Source organism: Anas acuta, chromosome 12, assembly GCF_963932015.1.
Source record: "Anas acuta chromosome 12, bAnaAcu1.1, whole genome shotgun sequence".
Classification (NCBI taxonomy): Eukaryota; Metazoa; Chordata; class Aves; order Anseriformes; family Anatidae; genus Anas; species Anas acuta.
The window spans coordinates 6,644,030-6,666,958 of NC_088990.1; the positions used below are offsets into that span (position 1 = coordinate 6,644,030).

At 45.9% G+C, this 22,929-nt stretch overlaps 1 protein-coding gene and 2 long non-coding RNA genes across 4 annotated transcripts in view; 1 reads left to right on the plus strand and 2 right to left on the minus strand.

Moving 5' to 3' along the window:
• The window catches only part of LOC137862932 (uncharacterized), a 36,831-nt gene extending 25,171 nt beyond the window's left edge, over positions 1 to 11,660 (minus strand). The window contains exons 1-2 of one of the 2 annotated variants that reach the window (XR_011100592.1): positions 11,494 to 11,660; positions 6,025 to 7,618 (exon numbers count right to left, since the gene is read on the minus strand). This is a non-coding gene — a long non-coding RNA (uncharacterized lncRNA). Of the gene's footprint in view, positions 1 to 6,024; positions 7,619 to 11,493 lie in introns of those variants that run through there. The other variant, XR_011100591.1, reaches the window with a different exon arrangement.
• An 81-nt stretch (positions 11,661 to 11,741) lies between these two features.
• On the plus strand, positions 11,742 to 12,889 carry LOC137862893 (uncharacterized). Its single transcript, XR_011100573.1, has 2 exons — positions 11,742 to 12,080; positions 12,531 to 12,889. It is a non-coding gene; the product is annotated as an uncharacterized lncRNA (long non-coding RNA).
• Positions 12,890 to 12,990: 101 nt separating this feature from the next.
• SLCO3A1 (solute carrier organic anion transporter family member 3A1) overlaps positions 12,991 to 22,929 on the minus strand; it is a 129,295-nt gene continuing 119,356 nt past the window's right edge. Inside the window, exon 10 of the mRNA XM_068695381.1 lies at positions 12,991 to 21,043. Within this exon, the coding sequence (XP_068551482.1) occupies positions 20,664 to 21,043 (380 nt within the window). The 3' untranslated portion in view covers positions 12,991 to 20,663. The remainder of the gene's footprint in view (positions 21,044 to 22,929) is intronic.

Sequence of the window (22,929 nt, forward strand, 5' to 3'; positions counted from 1 at the left end):
GCATTTTGCAAGTCTTTGTTGGAAAAGGGATGCGGAGAGGGTGAATACTCCTAATTATTATCTGAGAAGCATTCACAGATACTAGCTTTGGGGAAGCCTGTGGCAGGTTAAGGGAGCACATCAGCGAGTGCACACAAATGAAGAGGTACCTGCTCAAAGCAAAACAATGCATAAAACATCCTGCTTATGCAAATGTATGATGATGACATTGCCAGGCACTGATTAGGAAATAAATCTGATTTGCTTATGGCTCCCTTTTATCAACAACGTACTGTTCTTTAAGGCAACCACGGCTCATTCCTCGTATTTGGCTGGCCCCTGGGGTTAGGTCTCGAGCTCGGAGACTGGCAGGGGAGGAAGGCTCCTGCTCCGTGGGTGCCCTGCAGACACCTCCAGACACAGCTGATGAGCAGGTGGGTGGTTTTAGTGCTTGCCACAGGTGAGAACAGCTCCTTAAGCATCCCATAAGCTGCCTTGCTCCTGCTCCTAAGGATGCCGTGGTATACATTAATTCTTCTCCAGCCTTGCCACGTGAAGGAGAACCTGCTCATGCAGCAGAAGGAAACGAACTGAAATAACTTGCAGAGTAGGCTGGTTGGAAGTTCCCTTCTGGCTGTGTTTACATAGGATTAAACCTTCCACTTCACGCTGCAGGGGCAGAGACATTAGGAAATGGCAGGAACCTCCACCTGTATCAGCTGATGTGGTCCCTGATACCAAAAAGCATCACAGCCCTCCTTTGATAGCGTTCATTGCTGGGAAGATTTTTCTGATAAACAGTGGCCATTAGCACATCCCGCAAGTGCCTATTCTAAGCCCATCTCATCTTGGCATTCATGACCTGTGGAGACTGGTTGCTAGCTGCTAGCTCTACAAATTGGCAACAGATCACATTAGCAGATGGCCTTAAGTACACGCGTGCCAGGCCTCATTATGTGTCTTTTTTTTTCCTTCTTTCTTTTTTTTTTTTTTAGAGCCATGTGTGGACTCTGTCCAAGTATGTGGCAACACCTCCCATGCCTGGGATGCTGCTGATACACCTTTGTTGTTCAAGAAAAGGGCTGCCTCCATTTGCAATGCTTTCTGAAGTCCTCACCCTCAGAAGGCACAGAGCATCTGCCTGCTTTGAGGAAACAGCTGTGCGTTCATTTCGGATAGCTTGGAGTAGGCTGCTGGCAGCCTATGCAAAATGAAGCTACCAGCATCCAGCCATTTCTCCGCAGACTCCCCATCTCCGTAGATTTTCCCCAACCTCAAACACTTCCTCAGCTGATATTTCCATGACAGCCACAGCACAGGCAAAACAGGGCATGGAAGGAGGGGTATTTTCTGGCAAAAGGCACCCGGCTGCAGACAAAGCCTGCAGAGAGGATGAACGGAGCCTGGTGTATTTGCTGCTCGGGATGCCTCGCTCCTGCTGCCACGCCAGGCTGCAGGGGCATGCAGAGAAGCTCTTCCAGGTTGCAGCCAAAGGACATTGGCACCACAGCACCTACAGCTCTGCTGGATGCTGGTTTTGAGACTCTCAGCTTGGTTTTTGCCCACCTTCAGGTCTGTGTTATTCACCTGACGCCTTGCCCCTTCATCTTCTCAAAGATTTCCATGACTCCGCCGCCTCCCCACTTGTGCCAATCTCAATTTTTTTTTCCCTAAGAGAAATATATGTCATGTACTGATCTGCCAGTCACTCCTTCATGGATACTGAATCTATTAAAAAGAAAAACCTGATTTTAAATGACATGTCATACTAAACTGTCTCATTACCTCTGAAGCGAGATGAAACGCATTCTCTCCCCATATGATTTTTTTACCCTGTGTCTCCATATTACTCCTCATTCACGGGAAGGGTGTTTAGCCCAGAAGATTATAGACTGGTCATAACCAAAGAAAGGGAGAGAAAGATTTACTCCAATCATGTTGGAGGGACCTCAGCGAGTATTAACTGATGAAGTATACACAGATCATAGCACCCCCTCAGTGCCCGCCTGTGAATTTATCCCGCTTGATAAATGGGAGCAGTTTATGGAACAGGCAGAAATTGATACGGAAGAGGTTTCTATCTGGAATGCGCTGTATAAATTACGGGATGCTTATCTGTGAGTAATTCTCTTGCATATGCTAACTGCCCAGACACTTACAGCCTATGGCAAAGACATTAGATAACCTCCAATTCACAATTGCCGGGGGCAATCTTCATGCTAAATAAATAGTTCATCTTTTTTGGACTCAAATGATATATCTGTCTGCAAGCACCACAAATACTGCTCTAGAAATGGATACTTAAAGCACATATATATATTTTTTTAAGCTGTCCTTTTTTTTTCCCCATGCCTGCAATTTGTGGCTGCACTTTATGTAATTTAGCAGCCTGCTACTCCTGCCTCGTCTATTTTATCTATCAGGTTTCTAATGTGCTATCTAGGTGCCTGTCAGGTAGATGGACAGTTAAAGGCATGATATTTTTTGTCTTGCTCTTTCTTGCTACGCCTGTCCCATTGAGGGCACACGATACCCTTGTTCATGTATTTGCCTGTTAGGCAACTTTGCCCACGGTTCTTTGCTGCCACAGACCTATGTGCTGATCTGAAAAGGAAATATTTTTTTTTCTACTGAGCTCTGCAGGCTTGAGATCAGAATTCAGCTGAGCAAAAAGTGAGGCCAGGATGCAGGCATGATGAAAAAATCAAGCACTCAGTATATAAAGAAAAGAGCATTTCCCGGTGCTCAGACAGGTGAATGACAAATATCTTCCTCTTTTGACATAATTCCCCACCCCCCAGCTTAATGCAGACATTGCATAGTGTTTGTTTGGCATAAGCCGGGTTTATAGCTCTATTTTCTAGAAATAAAATCACTGTCTGCCTGAAAGCCAAAAGCATTTTTTTCCCCTTTCCAAAGGAATTGCATTGGCACTCACAGCCCATCTCAGAGGCTGGTGCCAACCGAGTGCAAATGAACCAGGAGGAAATTCAACGCACGGAGAGAAACCTCAGGCTCCAGGCAACTTGCAGCAGCAGATCAAGACCAGCTGGTCTGACACCACTACTTCTCCAGCCATCAAGCCCCAAGCCAGGGATGCCCGTCCCGTCATCACCTAGCTCCTGAGACACTGCCCAACAGTATGCTTTGCTCTAACTTCTGCTGCCTAACAAGAGGTGCTGATAACTTTCAAGGGAAATTGCACTTATCAGTGGAGCTGGGCTCTGTTTGCTCGCAGGATTTGTATTTCTCAGCCCTGGAAGAGGTGCTGATCCCACGTCTCATTCTTGGCATTGCCAGCATCCTGGCAGAAAGCTGCACATGACTCTGCCCGCAGGGAAATACTCCATTAATCAAGTGCTGACAGACCTCCTCGCTACTTTTTCCCCACGGTGGTCACACATGCCATTTTTTCTCTGAAAAGCTGTTCTCTGCATTTCGGCATGGCACAGATGCATCATCACAGAAGCCTCAGGGGCAGCAGAGGGGCTGGATCTCAGCCTGTATGTTTTGGGAAAGGAGCAGCGCGTCCCACCAGGATCTCATATGGATGCAGGCAGAGAGCTCATCAAATGGGGATGGAGTCACCGCTGCACACCTGCGATTTCAGTTGGACAACCCCTTTTCTGTGTGCATTCATCACTGATTGCACAGCTTTCTTTAGATGCACAGGTCCAACCAGTGTCCTACTCAAGAAGAAACTGGGAGCAAGTTTCCTTCTCTGTCTCAGCAGAGCCATGCACACTTCTGTCTCAAAGGAAAGAGCATCTAGATGCTATTTCTGCCTCCTCACGGCTTGTTGCAACAAGGGCTCCCCCACTACCTTTCCCAGAGGGCAGAAGAGTTGCCTTCAATTCTAAATTTAGCTTTAATGAGCGCAAAATGAATGAGGTAGCAGGGGAACTTAATCTGGTTAACAGAGCAGCAGCAGAAAGAGCAAGATGTTTGCGTGCGGTGATGGATCCTGATTTCCCATGCTGAATCCACAGGAGCATCAAAAGGACTCAAGTCTGCTGAATCCTGAGTGGTTTTGTGGATACGTGGTTGGGTACGAAGCAGGCAGGGAGTTCTCACTGCCAGCGATGACAGCAGAGCACTATTTGGCCTTGGGCAAACACACATGCCAGCTGACTTTGGTGCTCGGATGTTGTTTATGAAGGGAGAAACAGCACAGGCTGGCATACGCAGAGATCTGCACAAAATCATCCGCTTGCGTGGCTTGCAGGTACACCTCGCTCCTGACACGTACCCCCTGGCTGTTCCTGCTATCATCCAGGCTCTCGGTCTGACAGCACCTGATCTCCTTCCTCCTCCAGTCCTGGAGCTCTGCTCATTCATCTCTTTGAAGAAAAATGATGCGTTGCATTTAGTCAAATCCAGGATCCCCAAAACAACAGCACCAACACACCTCGGCCTTGGTCTAGACCTGATTCTCTGACCCTGTGGAGCTGACCTGCACAATCCTTCCTGCTCTTAGAAGCCCGAAAACGTGCATCACAGCACACCTCTGCAAACTACTTCAATGAATAGCATGCCCTATCTGACTTTTGCAGCTAGCGTTTCGGATTCACATAAGACATCCAAGGATATATTCAATAAACCTTACAAACCCAAATTCCTTGGTCCATTGCTGTGAAGTAGCTCCGTGGGCAAAAGAAAAAAATGAAAATGAATGAACACCGTTGTAACCAAAGCAGGGTAATACTGCCCAAAACCACAAAGAAGAACATGTGCAGAGAGATAAATTATTCAGACACCACTGCAGGGCTTTTTAAGCCAGGACTCCAGAATTAGCACCTTGCTCATGTCAAAAAAAGGCAGAGGATGGTTCATGACTGTAAATGATCAAGGCCTTTCCTTAGTTTCACATTTCATATAAGACCAGTTTCCAGAAATAACAAATTCCCCTCGTTCTGTGCCAACACCAGCATTTTCTGCAGGGTCCTGGGGCTTTCTTAGAGGTCTCTGGATCAGCCACAAAGAGGATGCACAGGCTGAATTTTGGAAGGGGCCGCGCACCCGCAGCTTCCACCAAAGCCATCCGAGGAGGCTGCAATGCTCTGAATCCTTTCCTAATTAGATCAACAGTCTCGTCACCTCCTGGGATGGCTTGGTATATCCTCTGGCTTTTAAAGGATTTTGTATTAAAAACAGATCTCTGATAAACCAGAGCCTCCCTGCATACAGAAAGAAAAGCACGATAAACTCCTTTCTTTTCCTCGCAGTTTTGAGCGATGATAGCTAGAGAAATAACACTTGCTTGTAAATAACCCATGACCCTTTTCATCCAAGGGGATCTTCCTAGCAAATTAATCCATTTTTTAAGACATGGAGGGCATTAAAAACACGCTCAGCCAGTTTTCTCATTTGGATTTCCAACTTCTTCAATTCTGTGACCACTCATTCACTGAAGAAGAAATAAATAAAAATCTCTCTTAATTTCTCCTAACATTCTATGAGCTTATTTTTAGGGAATGAAGCAGAAATAATTATTTTTAGTAGACATTTATATTTCAGGGGACGAATGAAAACAGTAAGCACCATCAGCTTTTGGTGGCAATGACAAGGGAGCAAATCAGTGTGTGAGCAAATTGCTCGCATGAGCTCCAGGGCCAACTCTCCCCCCAGACACCATATTTCAGCAGTCTCTACATTCATACAGAAGGCTGGATTCATGTTTTAATGTGGTATGCACGTAGCCAATAAGCTGGTAGGACAAGTAAATAGTACCCGGGACAGTAGACATTATCATTCCCATTTGACAAAGGCAAATGGAAGTCCATAAAGGACTTTACTGGGAAGCGAATCCTGTTTTTTAGCACATGGTGCTCGAGTCATAAGGCTTACATCTTCTCAACAATCTCTAAACCTCAGAAATTCAGCTGGAAAACTTCAGCTTTGCCCTCACCACCTCCAGCAAAATGAAAGGGATGTGGAGATGCTCAGAGAAACCAGGCAGCCCAGAGGGCACGGAGGAGCCAGCCCCTCACATGCCCAGACCCTCCTGGTGAAACCCATGCAAGCCAAAATGAGCAAACAACAGTGCAGTGTCTGCAAAGATTTATGTGAATGATGCTTGAATGTTTTCCTTAGTGATACTTCCAACTATTGCCATGAGTGTTCACATGAATGATATTTTTGATAGTAAAAACAATTGTGCAAAGGGAAATTCTCAGAAATATGCGTTTGAATGAAGCCTCACCACAAAAAGGACATACGCAGCCGTGCAGAGATCTCCCTGCTGTGTACAAAAGTTTTGGTCCCCCAGGAAGGGAGCAGAAGTAAGACGATCTAAGTAATTCATTTTGCAAAACAGAAAACAGCCGCAAAAGGATGGCAAACAGCCAGGCGCAATCGAAACGAACTCGAGGACTGAGATGCATCACGGGCTGTGTTTGATTAAGGAACATTGTCATAAAAAAACAAGCCTGTTCGTTCATGAATAATACAGGACCAAGAGACAGGTCTGGATTTGTCATTTAAATTATTTATCATAACTACGAAATAGCCACCTGTCCAGGCTTGTGGCAGTGTTTGAACCTCGGCCATTTAAATCAAAAAGCAAAAGATAATGCTGCTTACGCTAAACTTTTATTTTTTGTTTAAATTGTGATCATCCTCAAGGTGTGTTTTTGCCCTGTTCCATTGCTGAAGAGAAATGGGTGATGATTATTATTTCTTCTATAGGCTAAAGGGACCCCAGGGTATCCCAGACACCCGAACCTACAGGCAGGATCACCAAACCACCACGATGCAGCAGCACTGCACACATCAAACCAGGACTGCCTGCTCCAGAGGTGGATTTTAGGCTTCCTGAGGTTTTAGCACTCAGTACAGGGAAATGATGAGCTCAGGGCAGGGATGTCTCAATTTGCAAAGGCCTGTCCTACATGGAGCAGGGAGCAGCTCCACAGGACCAGCCTGACAAAGCTGCTCCAACCCCACACTGAGGAGACATCTCCTAGAAGCACACCGCCTCTGTGTCTAGCCAATTAGTTGGAGATGGAATAAAATCAGTGCTGGAGGAGGTCTAACGGGTATTTGTGAGCCCTCTGGATAGGCCCTTATGTGCCTCCCCCAGGCTATTCCCAGCACCTGACCTCAGGCAGCTCCTCCAGGGCGAGCTGCAAGTGAGCCAAGCCGCTCAGGATTTCAGCGTGGCTTTAAAAGCCGATGCTCTTTCCAAAATATCTCAGCAGATCTATAATAAACAATAGCTACTTTCGAAAGCCACTCGGCATTCTTCTTCAAATAACCCCTCTTCCTCTCGAAGCGTCTTGTTTCCCTCGGGGTTGTCATAGAGAGGAAGGTATCGATGAGCTCGTCTTGTGTCAGGGAGCAGAGACGAGAAAGAAGCATTGAAGTGAAGCCATTTACTCTCTTCTTGAAAGCTTGCAGTTTTGACCTGTTTCTCCAGCGTGTAGCTACAGCATCTCTGTTCCTTCGTGTCAATTTGGACACTGGGAAGAGCGCCCTGCAGCAGAGGCAGTGCAGACACGGTTAACACTGCAATGCCTCGGACCGGAGAAGCATCCGTCATGTTCAATGCAGCCTGTGAAAGCAGACACCCCGTAGCAGGGAAGTCAATAGGTTGTTTGGTGATACTGAGCTTCTAGAAGGCAAAGCCTCGCTTTCACCTCTGTAAAGAAAAGGAAGGTCTTGGCTAGCAGTGCATTAGATCTTAAGAATGTCCCATCAAAACGCAGACTGCTATAAAGGTTGTTACCTTGTAAGAGAAACGTCTTACTGAAATCAGCAAGGTCTTTGCTCTCTCCCTTATAAGAGAAAGGTAAAGAATGAAAGCAGCCAGCAGGTTCTGAGGCTGTTTTCACCAGAAATAACCCAAAGCTTTTATTTTTTTTTTTTTCTTCCCCCTTCCTGGTGCATTCCAGCTTTGCTTGCACTTAACTTGAAAACTGAAAAAGAAGAGATAAAAGGTGAACGATGCCAGGCCAGGCCATCAGTGAGTTTTAACCATCAAAAAGCTTCTTTAGCAGCAGCAGCCCAAGTCAGCATTTATAACGTGAATCAAGAGCTGCCTACAAGCTCCAGTCCTTCTGGTACAAACATTTTTGGAGACTTTCCTCTGGACTTTTTCCTGCCCTTGCTGGAACATGTGGCTGTGTTCCTGACCCACACAACACCTTTATCCTATTTAGGCACCTCTAACAGCTACCCTATTCACATTGGAACAGTTTTCATTGTAGCAATACATTAACTAAACATATTAATTAACTGATGTACTCTTATCTTCAAGTTTCCACCACCATATGGCCTGCTGTACTCTAATCATACTTGAAATTTCTGTTTTCTTCTTCCCTAGCTACCAAACGTTATTGTGTGCCCATTTGCAGCTTTGCTTAAGGATGCATCTGCAAAAACAAATAAGCATGCATTTTGCAGGCATCTCCACCCTTCTCTGAATGCAACCATCAAAAGGCTGACTTATTTCTAAAGCCTCACCCAAGCGATGAGAACATTTAAATACAGCTATGGCAACGCATGGCCAGGTAGCTAATTCTGGTGATGACAACCACGGAGCAGGGAAAGGAGGGAGAAAAATGAAGAACCAGCTCAAATAACATTTGCTGAAAAGACAAACCTAAATGTTGTTAACCTGATTCTTCTCAGCCATCACATTTCTGGCTCAATGAGATTCAGAGCCTGAAAGGTAACAACAAATCCTTTCTGCTAACAAGCCCATAAACTACTGGCACTCTGAAAAAACTTGGCACACCAGGCTTTGTGGTCTGCAGTGAAAACAGATCAGATGTGATGCCCTGCAAGCCTCAAAAAAATCCCTTCGAGCCTCACTCAGCTACAAAGTGCCTTGGTGTGATGATCAAGCTTTGGTTTGCAGCCCAGCACCCTGCTCTGCACCGCTGTGTGCGTTTGTGGATTCGACAGCACGTGCACAAAGTCAGAGAGATCACAGACCTTTTTGTTCACATGTCACTTCCACAAAGGCTGGGTTGTGTTCTGACTTGTGGCTTCATCAAGAAATCGAGGTGTCTTTCAAGCTGCTCTGCTCCTTTCCAAAGGCGTTTAGAAGCTGTGTGGGTGTTAGTACTGGATGAGCATCGATTTCAGTGGGGAATTAGTACATGCTCAGAATGGAGAAAATACACTGTATAGACCCAAAGTTTGCAGGAAAAGGTACCCAGGATTTCATGGAAACACATTTCTCCTATTTAATCGAAGTGGAAGGATGACAGGAGAGAGAATTTCAATCCCAGAGGCCACCCCTACAAGTGAAAGGCCGGATGAGGCTCCACTTCATTTTCCTGTTCAGCCAGTGGCTGAATTTGCTGAATTTGTCCAATTTCTGCACCGCAGTCATTTGCTGGATGGAGGCAGCCCCAGGCCCCTGCTCGTTTTGCACGGGCCATCCTGCAGCCTTCAGGGGCACCCTCACCCCTCACTGCCACTTTGAGTCCATTTGAGATGAAGATAATAAATCTGTGCCCCCTTTCCCACCTCTCAGTAGAAGTTTCCCCAACGTGCTGGATAATGAGCCCATTTTTATTCTTTCTGGTCATCTCCTAAAGGTGAAAATGGGACCTCCGCTGAGCACCGTCGCCAAAGGCTCAAGGCTTTTAATAAAAAGCCTGAAATTCCTTCTCTTTAAGGCCAGAAGGTGACTAATGGGCTATGTAGCCTGGGAGGTGGAGGAGCGGCTCTGCTGAAGAGCCTGGTGGCAGCCAGCAAGCCCCATGGACCTCAGGCAGGAACAGATCCCTTAACAGCCCTTTGTACTCTGCAAGCTTTTTATACTTCTGTCACCTTTTCCCTGCCTGCAAGGCTAGTGGAAATACCAGATTTCTCTGTCCGCCCATTTCCTCCAAGGATTTGCACCCTTAAAATAAAAATCCTCCTACTGGGGCCTCTGCCCTCTGCAGAGCAGGCTGAAGCAATGCAGCCCATGCTGTGTTCCTCCCACTCATGCAGCCAGGCAGCAGGACCCAAGCAAGCTCTGCCCCAAGCTCAGAGCTGTGAGCCTGGCTCGAGCATCCTGCCAGCAGCTCCTTTCCAGCCCCTGCCCAGAGCACAAAGCAAATTTGCAAAAAGAGCAAACCCAAAGCCAATTTCAAGTGAACACTGGCCTCAGACTGACAGGAAAATGCACCATTTGCTTTGATTTTTCCATACGTTAGCTCTTCTCTCAAAGCCTGGATCAATAGAGAGGGAAAACCGAGTGCTGGGTAACCCTTTACTTGTGTAGGAATGGGATTTATCCTTGCACTGCCTGGCAAGGACTGCGGGGTGGCTGCGTGCTCCTGCAGTTCCCTCGCAGCAGCCGCGGCTGCTCTCCTTTCCCAGTTAAGCACCAGGCTCACAATGCTCTAGAAATAGGCACCAGCGGGGTCTGGAGAGGCAAGGAGCTGCCCGTGGAAAGTTCCAGAAGGTCTGCACGCACCGGTATTTTGAACAAAATATTGGATTTTGAGATTTCCACAGAAGCGTGATCTTAAGCAGAAGAGGTTGCTCGAAGGCCATGACCATGTTTCATTTTGCTAAAAGCCCAAACACTTTATTATACATGCTGATGGCATTCAAGCCACCACCGCCCAAAGAAAACTTGACGTGATCCAATTCCAACAAGACCCTTTGAGCTCATCAAAAGATCTTTTAAATGACACACCACTGAAATGGGGGTCCTCCCATCGTATCCCCCAGAGAGTCACGGCTGCAACACAGCTCGCAGGTAACAGAATCACTCAGGAGTGTGCCAAGCCCTCCTCCCACACGCTGTGTGCCCACGTCACCGAGCTCAACGTGCATGGCTCACTGGTAGCTGCATGATAAAAGCCATCCCTTGCCATACAGAAAGCAGTAAACCCCTTGGGAGCGGGGAACAGGGAGGAATTTGGCTCTGTTATGGGAGAAGTGATGGCCAAAATGCAGCCCTAACAAAACCGCAGGCACCATGGCAGCACTGCACAGGTCCCTGGGGATCTGCAAAACGCACGTGTGCCTTTGTCTCAGGAACGTGATTCAGCACAGGGCTGCTGGGAACACGCCTGCTGCTTAAAAGCAAGGTTTCAAAGAGAAACCTTCGTGCTCCCACCCTGCTGCAAGGACCTGCCTGATCTGGTCCGGGGCTGCTCGGGGTCCCTGCGGCAGCAAAGCCAGGCAGGACACACTGCAGGCAGCGCTGCGAGACAGGCAGCTCCCACCTGGCAAGGACAAGCCTGTACTCCTGCCTGGCCAGTGTCTGTCACAGGAGGAGTAAAAGACAGAGACGAGGAGCAAATAACTAACTTAGCACTGCCACGAACAACATGGGATACATTGGTCATCTCTGGCTGAGCAGGACTCTACAAAGTTGCTGGTACAAAGGCTCACATCTCAAACTATATACATAAATATAAATATATATTCTATTTTATTTTTTTCCTTCCAAAAAGGAAGTCCCTCCACCACTGCTATTAACCAAGCACAGGCTCAGAAACCCAAGCCGGGCTGCCAGGTTCGTGCCCTCCCCAGGGCCAGCACCACATCCCTGAGACTTACCTAAGGTCCAGGGACAGCAAGGAGGAGAAGCAGCAGAAAGGGCTAAAGGAGGCAGAGAAACCTCCTTGTGCTGTTGATGTGACCCGTCTGCGAGTCCTTTCTAATTAGAATGGGGCTCGCAGCACAGCCGCACATGGCTCTGCTGCTAATTAGGGAGGGCTGAGCACCGACACATTAACCTCCCGGTCTCGAAACATTAACTTTACCAGGTGTAATATCTTCTAGGTGACATAAAGGTTAATAATCTGCATCCAAAACAGAACCCAGCTCAGTAAATACCCAATTAACCGGGTTCTGGCAGGGGTGGCAGCAAAATGCTGTGGGGACAGCCAGAGTGAGCTGCAGTGATGCCTTCAGAGGGGGTCTGTGTAGGCCCCACCGCCAGCAGTACCAAGGGAAAGCAACAAAATAAGATAAATAAATGATTTTATTTTATTTATTTATTTATTCTTTTTGTTGAGGGTGTTTAACAAAATGTATTTCCTTCTTCCCTTGCCCCCTCCTTCAGAAATTGCTCCCCAAAGCTTCTGCCATACAAAGGGGAACTCAAAGTGGTTGCACTCCGGTTGCGTGCAGTAAAACGGCAGGTTTGGCTGACTTTTAATCATTTTGTATTTTGCCTTCCAGAAGAGGGATTGGGAACAGGAAAGGATAAAGAGTGAAATAAACCTGCAACAAGTGAATATTCATCTCAGTGTGAACGTAGATGCCTCAGTTGGGATCATTTTGTAGAAACGAAGGAGAAAATAATTTTCTATTCTTACAAGAGCTGAAACATTTCAAAATAAAGGGCCAAATAAGTTTTATTCTGACCACAGCAGCAGACAAACCAGGTAGAAATGACACCCGCACATTCTCACTGTGCTGCCCTGACCCTGGGGCTGAGTGTGCTGATGGAGATGAAGGCAGAAAACCTCTCCAGCTCTCCGAGCAAAACCAGCTGCAGGCTCTCAGGGTGCTTCGCAGGGCTCAGCCACTTCACTGAGCTCTTGTTATTTTAACTAAAAGCACTTTTTTTTTTTCTTTCCCCTACACAGCTGAACTGACACAACGAGTGTCAAGCAAGAAGACATCCAGCATTCTTCCAAACTGCTCGACTCACATTCCCTCTGAGCTCCTCCTCGCCTTACGATCTTCCTGGGTTTGAGTTCTCCCATTCAGCAACCACTTAGGAAGCCCTGGTTCTCCCTCTCCTTTTCTACAATCACTTATCAAACTTCAGCTGAGGATCCACCTTTCCAAGGATCTGCCCTGTGCTCTCTGCTACAACCACTTCTTCCCCAGGAGCTCTCCTCTGCAGGCACTGTGCATGCACAGGAAAATGTCCAGCCCCACTGCCATTCCTAACAAATTGCACCTCGACATCAAACCTCCAACCCAAACTCTCTGCTCTGCTTTTACTGAAACAAACCCTTCTGGGACAGACAGAGCACCAGCCCGGCCAGCCGAGCTGTAAAGAAAGGGAATACCGAAAGAGATCATCCAGTGAGACAGGAGAAGAATGAAAATAGTGTTTTTAATATCATTTACAGCAAACTTACAGTATGTTATTTCACATCACATATTTCTAAACTGCTCATCTGGAAAATATAAGCTGCAAAAATACAGAATGCAGTACTCAAAATATATCGAGCATGTGGTTTCTCTCTCTCTCTCTCTTTTTTTTTTTTTTTAAATCAATTGCACAGCGAAATATTTCCTTTTCCAAACCAAGTTTTGGTTTATTTTGGAAGTGCTGCTAAAAGCATCTGCAAAATGCCCAGCAGTAAAACCAGCACGCTTCAAAGACTTTCCCTTGGGCACCATAGGAAGGGGCTGACCCGCAGCCTGAAGCAGGGGCAGGTCCCGTGCTGCAGACCTCGATGGAGCTGCCCCACGCAGCAGGGACCTCCTTTGGGTGCACGGCCTCCCAAAAATGCTGCTCTGCCCAGCTGGTGGAAGAACAGCAAGGATATGTGGGTCCCACAGCACTGACTGGCCTGGCACAGAAGTGGGGAGGTGCTCAGCTGATATCGTGGGCCCTGGGGGTGAGTTTTAAGCCCCAGGTGTGACAAATGGTGAGTGATGGTCTTATCCTTCAACAAGATGACCAATGTGGAAGCATCCTCCATGGGCTGAGGGTGGACTGCATCTCTGCACCAGCCACAAACACTTGCCAGAGAAGTCCTCAGCTTCTGGAGGAAACGCTCCCCAAAACCCAGCTATGAGGCATCAGGACTTGGAGGGCAGGCAGCAGAAACACGTGGGTGTGTTGTTCTCCGTTACTGCACCATGGAGAAACGTGAGGATGGAGAAGGGAGTGGGTTAAAGAAGAGATTAAGTTCCCAATATTCTTATCAGCCAAAAAAAAAAAAAAAAAAAAGGGAAAGAAAAAAAGGCCCTCAGTGTTTGCCAGAGCCACAGAGGGGCCAGCTGGTTGAGTTAACAGGATAACTTCTTCCCCAATCTGCTTTGAATTTTAAGCTCTCGAGTTTGCTCAGCTGTAGCTGCTGCTGAGGGATCTCAAGGGTGGAGAATAACTGGGTTACACAGGCAGGGCATATGCTCCCGATCAGCCTCTGCATCAGGAAAACGAGCCGGGGAAATCAGAAGCACGGCGAGGTGGCTGGGCAGTGCTGCTGCTTCTGCCCACCGACCACCCCGAGTAAAGAGCCGCGCTCCTCCTATGCTCTGAGGCTGCCCCACTCCCTCTGCTCTGCCTTTCACATGGTGCTTGCTTCTTATCTACAGAGGGCAAGAGGAATTTTAAAATGTCCTTGTTGCAAACATTTCCCATCTAATGCTGTTTATGTGCTTCTAGCTCACACGACCCCGAACGTCCCCATGCCTGGAATGTGATATAAGAACATACAGCAGGGAAAAAAAAACAAAACAAAACATTTTTTTTGCAGACTGCATTTGACTGGTATCAAAATCCTAACAAACACCACGTTTATTGTACTTTATTTACACGGTCGTCACGTATACTATAATACAGCACAGCGGTCCGTTTGCAGCGGTAGGCACTATGGGTTTTAGAAGGTCACAGCTCTTCCCCTGCTCCCATCCCACCCTCCTCCCCATGGACTTGTACCCAAGAGCACCGAGAGCTGCCTTTTTGCCTTTTGCTCGTGATGCTGTGTGGTCCCAGTGCTCTGCAATATTCCCACTGAGCCCTGCTCTGAGATGGCTCCTTCCCAGACGAGCAGGACGGGAGCTGCTGTCGGTGCTAACACGGAGTCTCCCAAACTCCGGGGGTCAGAGACCACCAGCAAACCCTAACAGTTGTCAGTGACGGTAATGTACACCCGCACGATGAGGCGTTTAACTGAAAGCATCAAGAAGGCAATAACATGCAGTAGGACAGGGCCCAGCCTGTGCTCAGCAGAGCCCGGTTTTGGTCCCACTGCACTAAGGACTTCAGGAAAATGGCTGTGATCCTACAAGGGGGATCACAACCCTCCGGGCTCACTGGAAGCATCCCGAGCAGAGAACAGGGCTCATTTCCTTTCTTCCTTTTGGGTTCACACTGTTGTGAGGCACCAAAAACATAGCACTTGGATGCAGCTTGCACTGAAGGGTAAAAGCAGTGGTATTTGTGCGATGCCATACTGCAAAACAAATGGGTTTTGGAGGACTAAAATATACCAGTGGAGGGGAAAGATGCCTTTCGCTGTCCTGCCGACTGCCTTTTCAGTTGGGAAGAACCAAGCTAAGTCGGGCCATATGCGACTTGTCGATTCCCGAGAGATTTTTGCTTCAGGTCTAAGAGCTCTGCAAACACTGCAAATAAAATTCCCACCACCTGCTTCACCTTAATACCAATTTGTTTTTGTCTGGGTTCATACCCTTCTCGTGTTTGCTCTCTGTAATTACTCAAATGAATGCATTAACTGGTAGGAACACTGCGAGAGGCAGAGAATTTCAAGCATCTGTGAGAGAATATTCCTGGAAAGTGAACCGGGAGCTGAAAGCCAGCACTTTGGCTGTCCCAGAGCTGTGCATGTCCAGCGGCGCTCTGCCCACTGGCATTGAGCAAGGCTCCTCTTACTCAATTTCTAATCACATCCTTCTGAACTAAACATTTGCACTGATGAGAAAATTCCAGTCTCGGGAAGTGGGGATCAGAAATGTCCCCAGTGGCTGCGGTGTCCAGACAGAACCAACCAACTTGCATGAATTATAAGGAAGCTTTTTCAGCCCCTCTCCCGACCACAGATTATATGCAGAAATGACCTTGCAAATACACTGGAGGCCTTTTCTTGTTTTTCTCAGCAATTCGCAAGGAGGAAATAAAAGGGAAAATTCATTTATGAAGTCGCTATAAATTATTTGCTGAGTTGGGCTTGACAAGTTTCTTATTGCTTTTTGCCATGTGCAGACACCAACATCATGTAGAACAAGCCCAGCACTAGAAACTGTCAGGGTATTGCTAATCTTTTCCTTTCTAGGCTGTTATACTCTTCTCTGCTGCAGTTAATCGGAAGAATTTGGGGAAAACACCACAAGCTCATAGCATCCCTAAGCCCACAGCCCTGTAGTGCCCTTGTTCCCTTCCTCCTTGGATCAACCTCAGCACAAAGCGAAGCCTGACTCGTGCCAAAGGCTCCCTTCATGTGGCTGCCAAACTTAATTAAAGGCTGCTCCTACAACTGATGGTGTCTTGGCTGCCTGTGGTGTGTGAGGCTGTGGGGACTGGAGGGCATCACGTTGGGAGGAAAGGAGATTTTCTGGAGGCTCCTGAGCTGCTGCCACAAAGCAGGAGAGTCACAGCAGCAACATGGGGTTTTGGGAGAGGTGATCTCTGGCTTAGGTAGGAAAAGAAAAAGCTCCTAATGGAAGCGAGAACAGGTCATTATTATTGCTTATACCCAGGGTGCTCAGCCCAGTGCATGGAAAGCCTCTGAATTTGGCAGGAATTAATCAGATCCGGAGAGAAAGCAACAGCAAACCTGCTTCTGCCTGCAAAAGTTCACATACGTGGGGGATAGACGAGCGTGGCTGTGTCTAAACGCAGAGTGGAAATAAGCCTGGAAGCCCCTGCGAACAAAGCTGTTATCACATCAGTCCAGCGAAACATTTGCATATGTCTTTCATACTGACAATTCCCCGTGTCACCTGCCAAGAATAAAACAAACATCACAGCAAGACTGTCCAAGCCTTAAGAAAACACAGGCCAACACAACCGGCTGTGAAAAAATTCACTTGACAGCAACGGCCGTGGCCGACTCTGGGGCTAAAGCTTCATGGTGCCGGCAGCCTCGGGGGTGTCTTGGGTTTGCTCCGGGGAGAAGCTGCTGGTTACTGGCTGCAGTTGCCTTTCTGTCTCTTTTTCACTCTAAGAAAATGTGTCGGAGTGACACACAAAGGTAAGCCCCCAGTACGTTGCTTCCAACAGTTCTGATGAACAGAAGCCAGCCAAGGATGCTACTTTGAACCCTGATGGGGATTGGAGGGACTGGCAGTCTCAATCATTCCCTTTATTATTTCTTTTGAGAAAAAAAAGAAAAAAAAGCTACGTGTCTTAGCCATTTGGAAACACTCCAATCACTTTCCAAATGTCTGCAGCCTGCCAGTTCAATTCTGAAGCAGCTAATTCCTTTCTGCATCTTTCCCTTTTCACCTTCCCAGCAAGGTGAGACCCAGCTGAGATTAAAAATAGGGGCTCTGAGTAGCTCAGAGCATCTCACAGGGGCATGGCAGCGTGAGGCCCTCCTGAGTTCCTTGCAAACCCTTCAAATTCTAAGGAATGGGGGTTTGGTCTAGATAATTCGAGTGATGGCCTTTTTATTCCCATTGCACATCCAAGATGTGCTGGGTAAAGACAGAAAAATATATGATTTCAACACGTATTAAAAAAGAAGGTTCTGAAAATGCATCTTCTTGTCGAAAAAGGAAACAACCCAAACAACAAAAAAAACCAATGGCACAGATTCTAGTGTCATCTGCTCCAATTTTAGATTGGGATTCCCTTCCAGGGACAGACATTTTCCTATCTCCATCTTTGTTCTCAGGTGTCCCGCACATTAAGGCAGTTGTGGATGGAAGTGGAGTGCTTGCAGGCTAAGGTGCGCACCGTGTTTTGGGAAGGAGGAGGATGTCTGAGACTCTCCACTTGTTATTCTAAAACAAAAATGGGGTTGCAGGCAAAACTGATTTGTGGTTTTGAAATCAGAAAAGCAAAGAGGTTGCTGGGATGGATGAGGGCTCTGGTCTGCACATTTTCTTTAAAATAAAACTTTTATTTGAATCTGTACCAAAGCACTGACAGTAAAACCCTTCATGATGCAGGCATCTGATACATCCTTAAAAAAAGAGGAGGATGGGAAGAGAGCTTTTCAAAAGCCACATTATCAAAAGAAATAAAGCAACAATCATGCAGATATTTTGTTACAGCTTAAAAATAATAAAAGTAACCCCATTCAACTGCATCTCCCATACACACCTTGAGAAGAGATTAAAAAAAAAAAAATGAGGAAAAAAACATGAAAGCATTAAGTGTTCTGGAAGCCTGTTTCTATAACTCCGGTCAAGGGGGACTTTTGACTGTACTGACAAACCTCAGCTCTTGAACACTGGGAGTTTGTTTTGCATCATGCCAGCACGTCATTCTCCTTCACCTTGGACTTTCAGAGGGGAAGAGATGGAATTGTGGAGGGGGTTATAGAATTTCAAGCAGTCAGGCTCTGAGAAAGGCTCTGTTCTCCAACGTTTGTGTTCAAGTCTGAATGTGTGTGTATGGTATAAAATTATGAGCTAACATTTGAAAAGACAGCAGTCTAAGTAATAAATTTCCAGAATGAAGAGAACTGTACAGAATGATTTCAAAGGCTTATACTTGACAATTATACATATTTTATGAGACAGTTATGCACCCTGTGCCTTTTTTAAATTCATTGTTTTATGGATGCAGTATCTCTTATTTTATCAGACAGGATATACTAAACAAATCTAATGGTCTAAAAAGCATCATTTACCGCCCAGCGTAACAATGGCACTGCATAGCTTTGTAACTTTTTTTTTTTCTTAAACTCCTTCATTAATCAAACGATCCTTAACATGGCTGAAAACCAAGAATCGAGTATCTGTAGTTACAATATCTGTTTAGCATTTGGCACCGTGGAGTTTATTTGATACACCTTTTTTTTTTTTTTTTTTTGCCCTTATTGTTGCTGAACATTTAACGCTGTGCATAAATTACAAACACACTTGTAAAGTAAGTCAGACGGAAGCAGTTTGATACCCCACACCCATGTTTAAATGCCAAAATAAGAGCAAGGTCTGCTAAAAGCAGTGCTGAACATGAGTAGCAAGTTACCAACTCCCCTGTAACCACAGCAGCTGTAGGGTGCCCACTGCCAGCAGTGGACAAGGACCTGGGGACGATCAGCCCATCTCCAGCTGCATGGAAGTGATGTCCAGCATTCGGTTCAACATACCAGGTTACTTCTCTAAACATCTGCAAGTTCACAACAGCTTCAAAATACGAACAAAAAAGGCATTTATTATTTTTTTTTTTTATTGAGATGCTAACCCTTAAAACCCTTCTGACATTTACTCCATTGGAAATGGGCCTGGTTTCCATTTCTGACTGGGGAAAACTCATCAAACACAACCGCTTAGTATTGCTTCCCAACAGGAATGTTTTGGAAAAGAAAAATAAGCATGCAAAATAAGCCTGGCCCAATGCTTCTTGAAATCAGATGAAAGTTTTCCCTTGATTCTTTACAGTCTTGGCTAAGACTGCACTGCAAAGGCAAAGCCAAATCTGTTCTTGTATGGGTGCCTCTTGAGGATCTGAATGAAAAATTCAGAGGTGCTTAGTGCCGGCCAGCCTCTGCTCCCACAACCCAGCCTTCCACAGGAACACAATTTGCACATCTAAGGTCAAAATGTGGCCTCCAGGAGAGGAGATTATTCCACCTTTCTCACACGGCTTCCATTGAAGTGAGTGGCATTTCTCAGGTGAAAAAATATCAGTTGTGAGGATCAAGGTCGGTATTCCTTTCATCTTGTGTACACACACACACACACACACACACACGCTTTAAAGAAAACATCCACCACACAATTTCTAGATTGCAAATTATATATATATATCTTTAAAAACTGGAGAGAACATAAATAGTCTCTCCATATATATATATGTATTCACTGAGTCACATATAATATGAAAAAACTATATTATGTAAATCATCATATTATCTATAATTTCCCAACTGACTTTTTTTTTTTTTATAGAGACACAGTGCATTCATTCTCTTTTTTAAAAACATATTATGTGTCTTCATTGGCTTGGTAGCATATTAGAATGAAGGCGTATGGATAAAAAACGCAGAGGATTAAACAAACCCCTTCAGTCATATTATTAAACAGAATCCTTCCCCGAACTAGCATAAATAAATCCACCCTATGGAAAAGTGTCAGCGATTTAAGGGTTAACATAGATTTGAAAATAACTTTATAAAACCTTATTAGAGGACTACGCAGACAAATATTTGGAATTCATCCCCCTTTAAAAATGACAGCACGTTTGGCAAGTGTGAGCAAATGTCTCGAACTTTACTGGGTTTGACAGATCTGAGCACAGCTATTCACAGCCACCCAAAGGGCTGCGATCTGCGAATGCGCCTCAGCTGGAAGGACTCGGATACTCGGACAGCACTGCCAGCTACCTGGAAGGTTTCCAGCAGCTCTGAAGGTATTTAGCATGGACTCGTGGCTGGTGGCAGAGTGTGAGTGGTCGAACAACTCCAGCACCGTTCTCTCTTTGCCATCACGGCGTGCGCCGGGTTCGAACAGCCCGGCAGGGCTCCACGCATCCCTGCCATTAACATCTTGCTTTCTCTATGCCTCATGCCCAAGCCTGTCCGTTTGCCGAGCTCTCCGATGAACCTCTGTGGATGCCCTTCATCGATTCCCGTTTTGGAAGCCCGTACTGTCATCAAAGGGGCTGGTACCCAGCCGCAGCAGCTCCCTGCTTTCTCCATCACCCCGCAGGATATCGCAAGTGATCCCATGAAAAGATGTTTTTCTCAAGAATCCTGACTGGGTTTGACTTTGAGAAAAAGACAAAAGTTTCCTGTGTTGCCATTGTTGCTTTGCAATTGTAATTCTTCACTCTCACTCTCCTCTTGTTTTTATTAAAAAGGACCCATGTATTATTAATATAGTTCACCCCTCCACGGTCACTATAAAACGGACTCCATATTTTCACACCACTCATGATCTTCAAGGTTATAGATAAATTTTGTCCTATGTGATTGATTTTGGGGCACCGAGTCCCGCCCCAGATTGTCTAAGGTGAGAGTAGAGGCAAAAAACTCACTAGTGCTGAGCCCACCTTCGTGGTTCTTGATGTATCTTTTATAGTTTTTCCTCAAGCACTGCCAGGTGGTTGTGTACAAGATGAATGCAAAAGACTTGAGGGCTATAGCGATACTAACGTACAGGTATCTATAGACCACGTTGTCATACAGTGCGCAGGCTCCTTGCTCGCCACAGAACGTGCTCCAGAACAGACACGTGGAGTCAATTCCAGCCCCAAAGATCAGGGGAGGTGGAATAAAACCTGTCAAAATAAGAGAGACAAATCATGCTTTTATGATCTTTACGATAAAGGGAGAGGACGTGATTGCAGTGAATGGAAAGAGAGGACACTTATCAAGGTTAATGGTCCCAGATGGAGCCTGTAATTCTGTTCTGATTTTTTTTTTTTTTTTAGTTCTAAATCAACCTAAACAAAGGCTGTGGATACGAGTTTTTATTCTGGACTCATTATCTACGGAACAGACTCCTGCTGATATCCCAAATGCAGGTAGGATTTTCTCAAGTTTAAGTGCCTTACATTAAGCTTCTGGTTTGAAGCTGGGTGGAGGAGTAACTGAAAGAGGAGGAGGATGGCCCTGTAGCTTGCTCTCTGTTTAGATTCTGGTAATTCTGCACTCTGGGATGCTCACTTGAAGGGTGTCACAGGACTCCAGAGTCTGAAATCAGCTGGGGCATGGAGATCTAGTTTTAGACCTTTTGCTGGCAGAGTAGGCTTTCCTCTGATCCAAGGAGAAGAAACAATAGCCTGTAATGCATGCCAGTATTAAATAGGAAAAGAAGGGAAATTTTCAGTGTGTCATTAAGTGAAACATCACAGCAGGATTCTCCCAGAGCCACTGCAGCTAACGGCTGATGAGCATTTCTCCATTTGCAACAGAGCTGCAATCAAAAAGCAAAGCAATCACTCCAATCTCTGTTAACCAATAAAGGCGATGGTTTTTCTTCTCTACTTTTTCTCATCTTACAGGGATACTGTAGAGCATCACATTACCCCATTTCACATTACCCCCACGGTGGTGAGGCTGTCCACATCCAGCTGTGTGCTCCCCAGCTGGCACGTGGGCACCGAGCGTGCAGAAGAAAATGTGGATGCTCTAAATGTGGATGCTCTACATAATGCAGAGCATTTCTTTTCCTTCTGCTATATTTACGGGGGGGAAAAAAAATACGGAAAGTGGATAAACCTGGGGGAGAGGGGGTGGGGAACAAAACCAAAAAAAAAAACACAAACAAAACTTACTGCTGTGGGCTAAGACAGCAAGCAAGGAGAAGAACACTGTGGGCACCATGTACTCTCCCAGATTGGGCCTTGACAGTATCACCCCATTTGTAGGTGCTGCGATGGCTGAGACTCTATAAATACATGTGTAGGCAAACAGACACAAGGACTGCAGTTTTTAGACAGAAAAGTGCTTAATCTTGGATCCGGTTTCATCATTAACCTGGATTTCCAGGCTTAGATAAGATGCCTTCTTTCAGCTTGTCACGAACAAAACAGTGACATTCATGACATATATCCTACGACTACAAATAAATTGGTTGTCTTCACTGTTCCCTGTGGCAGCTGAGATCTCTTTATTTTATTTTGATGACTAGAGCTCTGCAGGTTTTGTTTGATCTTCCTTATATGTTAATAAATGCAGGAAGGAAGAAAGGCTATACGGACTTCTGGTACTCGTTTTAACCAGTCATTAATAGTATGGATGTAGTAAATAAAAATAGATGATATAAAAGCAAGACGATCCTTTTGTTACAAACACTAGTTCCAGTCATCACATCTAAAACCTGGTTACGTTCCGGAAAAACAGTCAGTGCCAGCTCACTGTTCGTCATGTCAATGACATGTCAAGGGAAAGCTGCATGCGAATCAGAATTTTGAGGTGTGAACCCATACTTATGGACACACTGAGAGAAGCTGGTGCAAAGCTTTGGAGGTGCATAGGCAGAACTCCAGAAATAGTGATCACTCCCATCAGCTGCTTTCAGCTGGTTTTCCAGCTTTTCAAGATAATTTGGCCTAGAAGTTGCTCCTTACAAGACCTGAGGAAGGACCTGTTTCACTGAACTACAAACCTATACCTATGTGGATGCAGGCAGGTGTGGAAACCTTTAAGAAAAATACACACC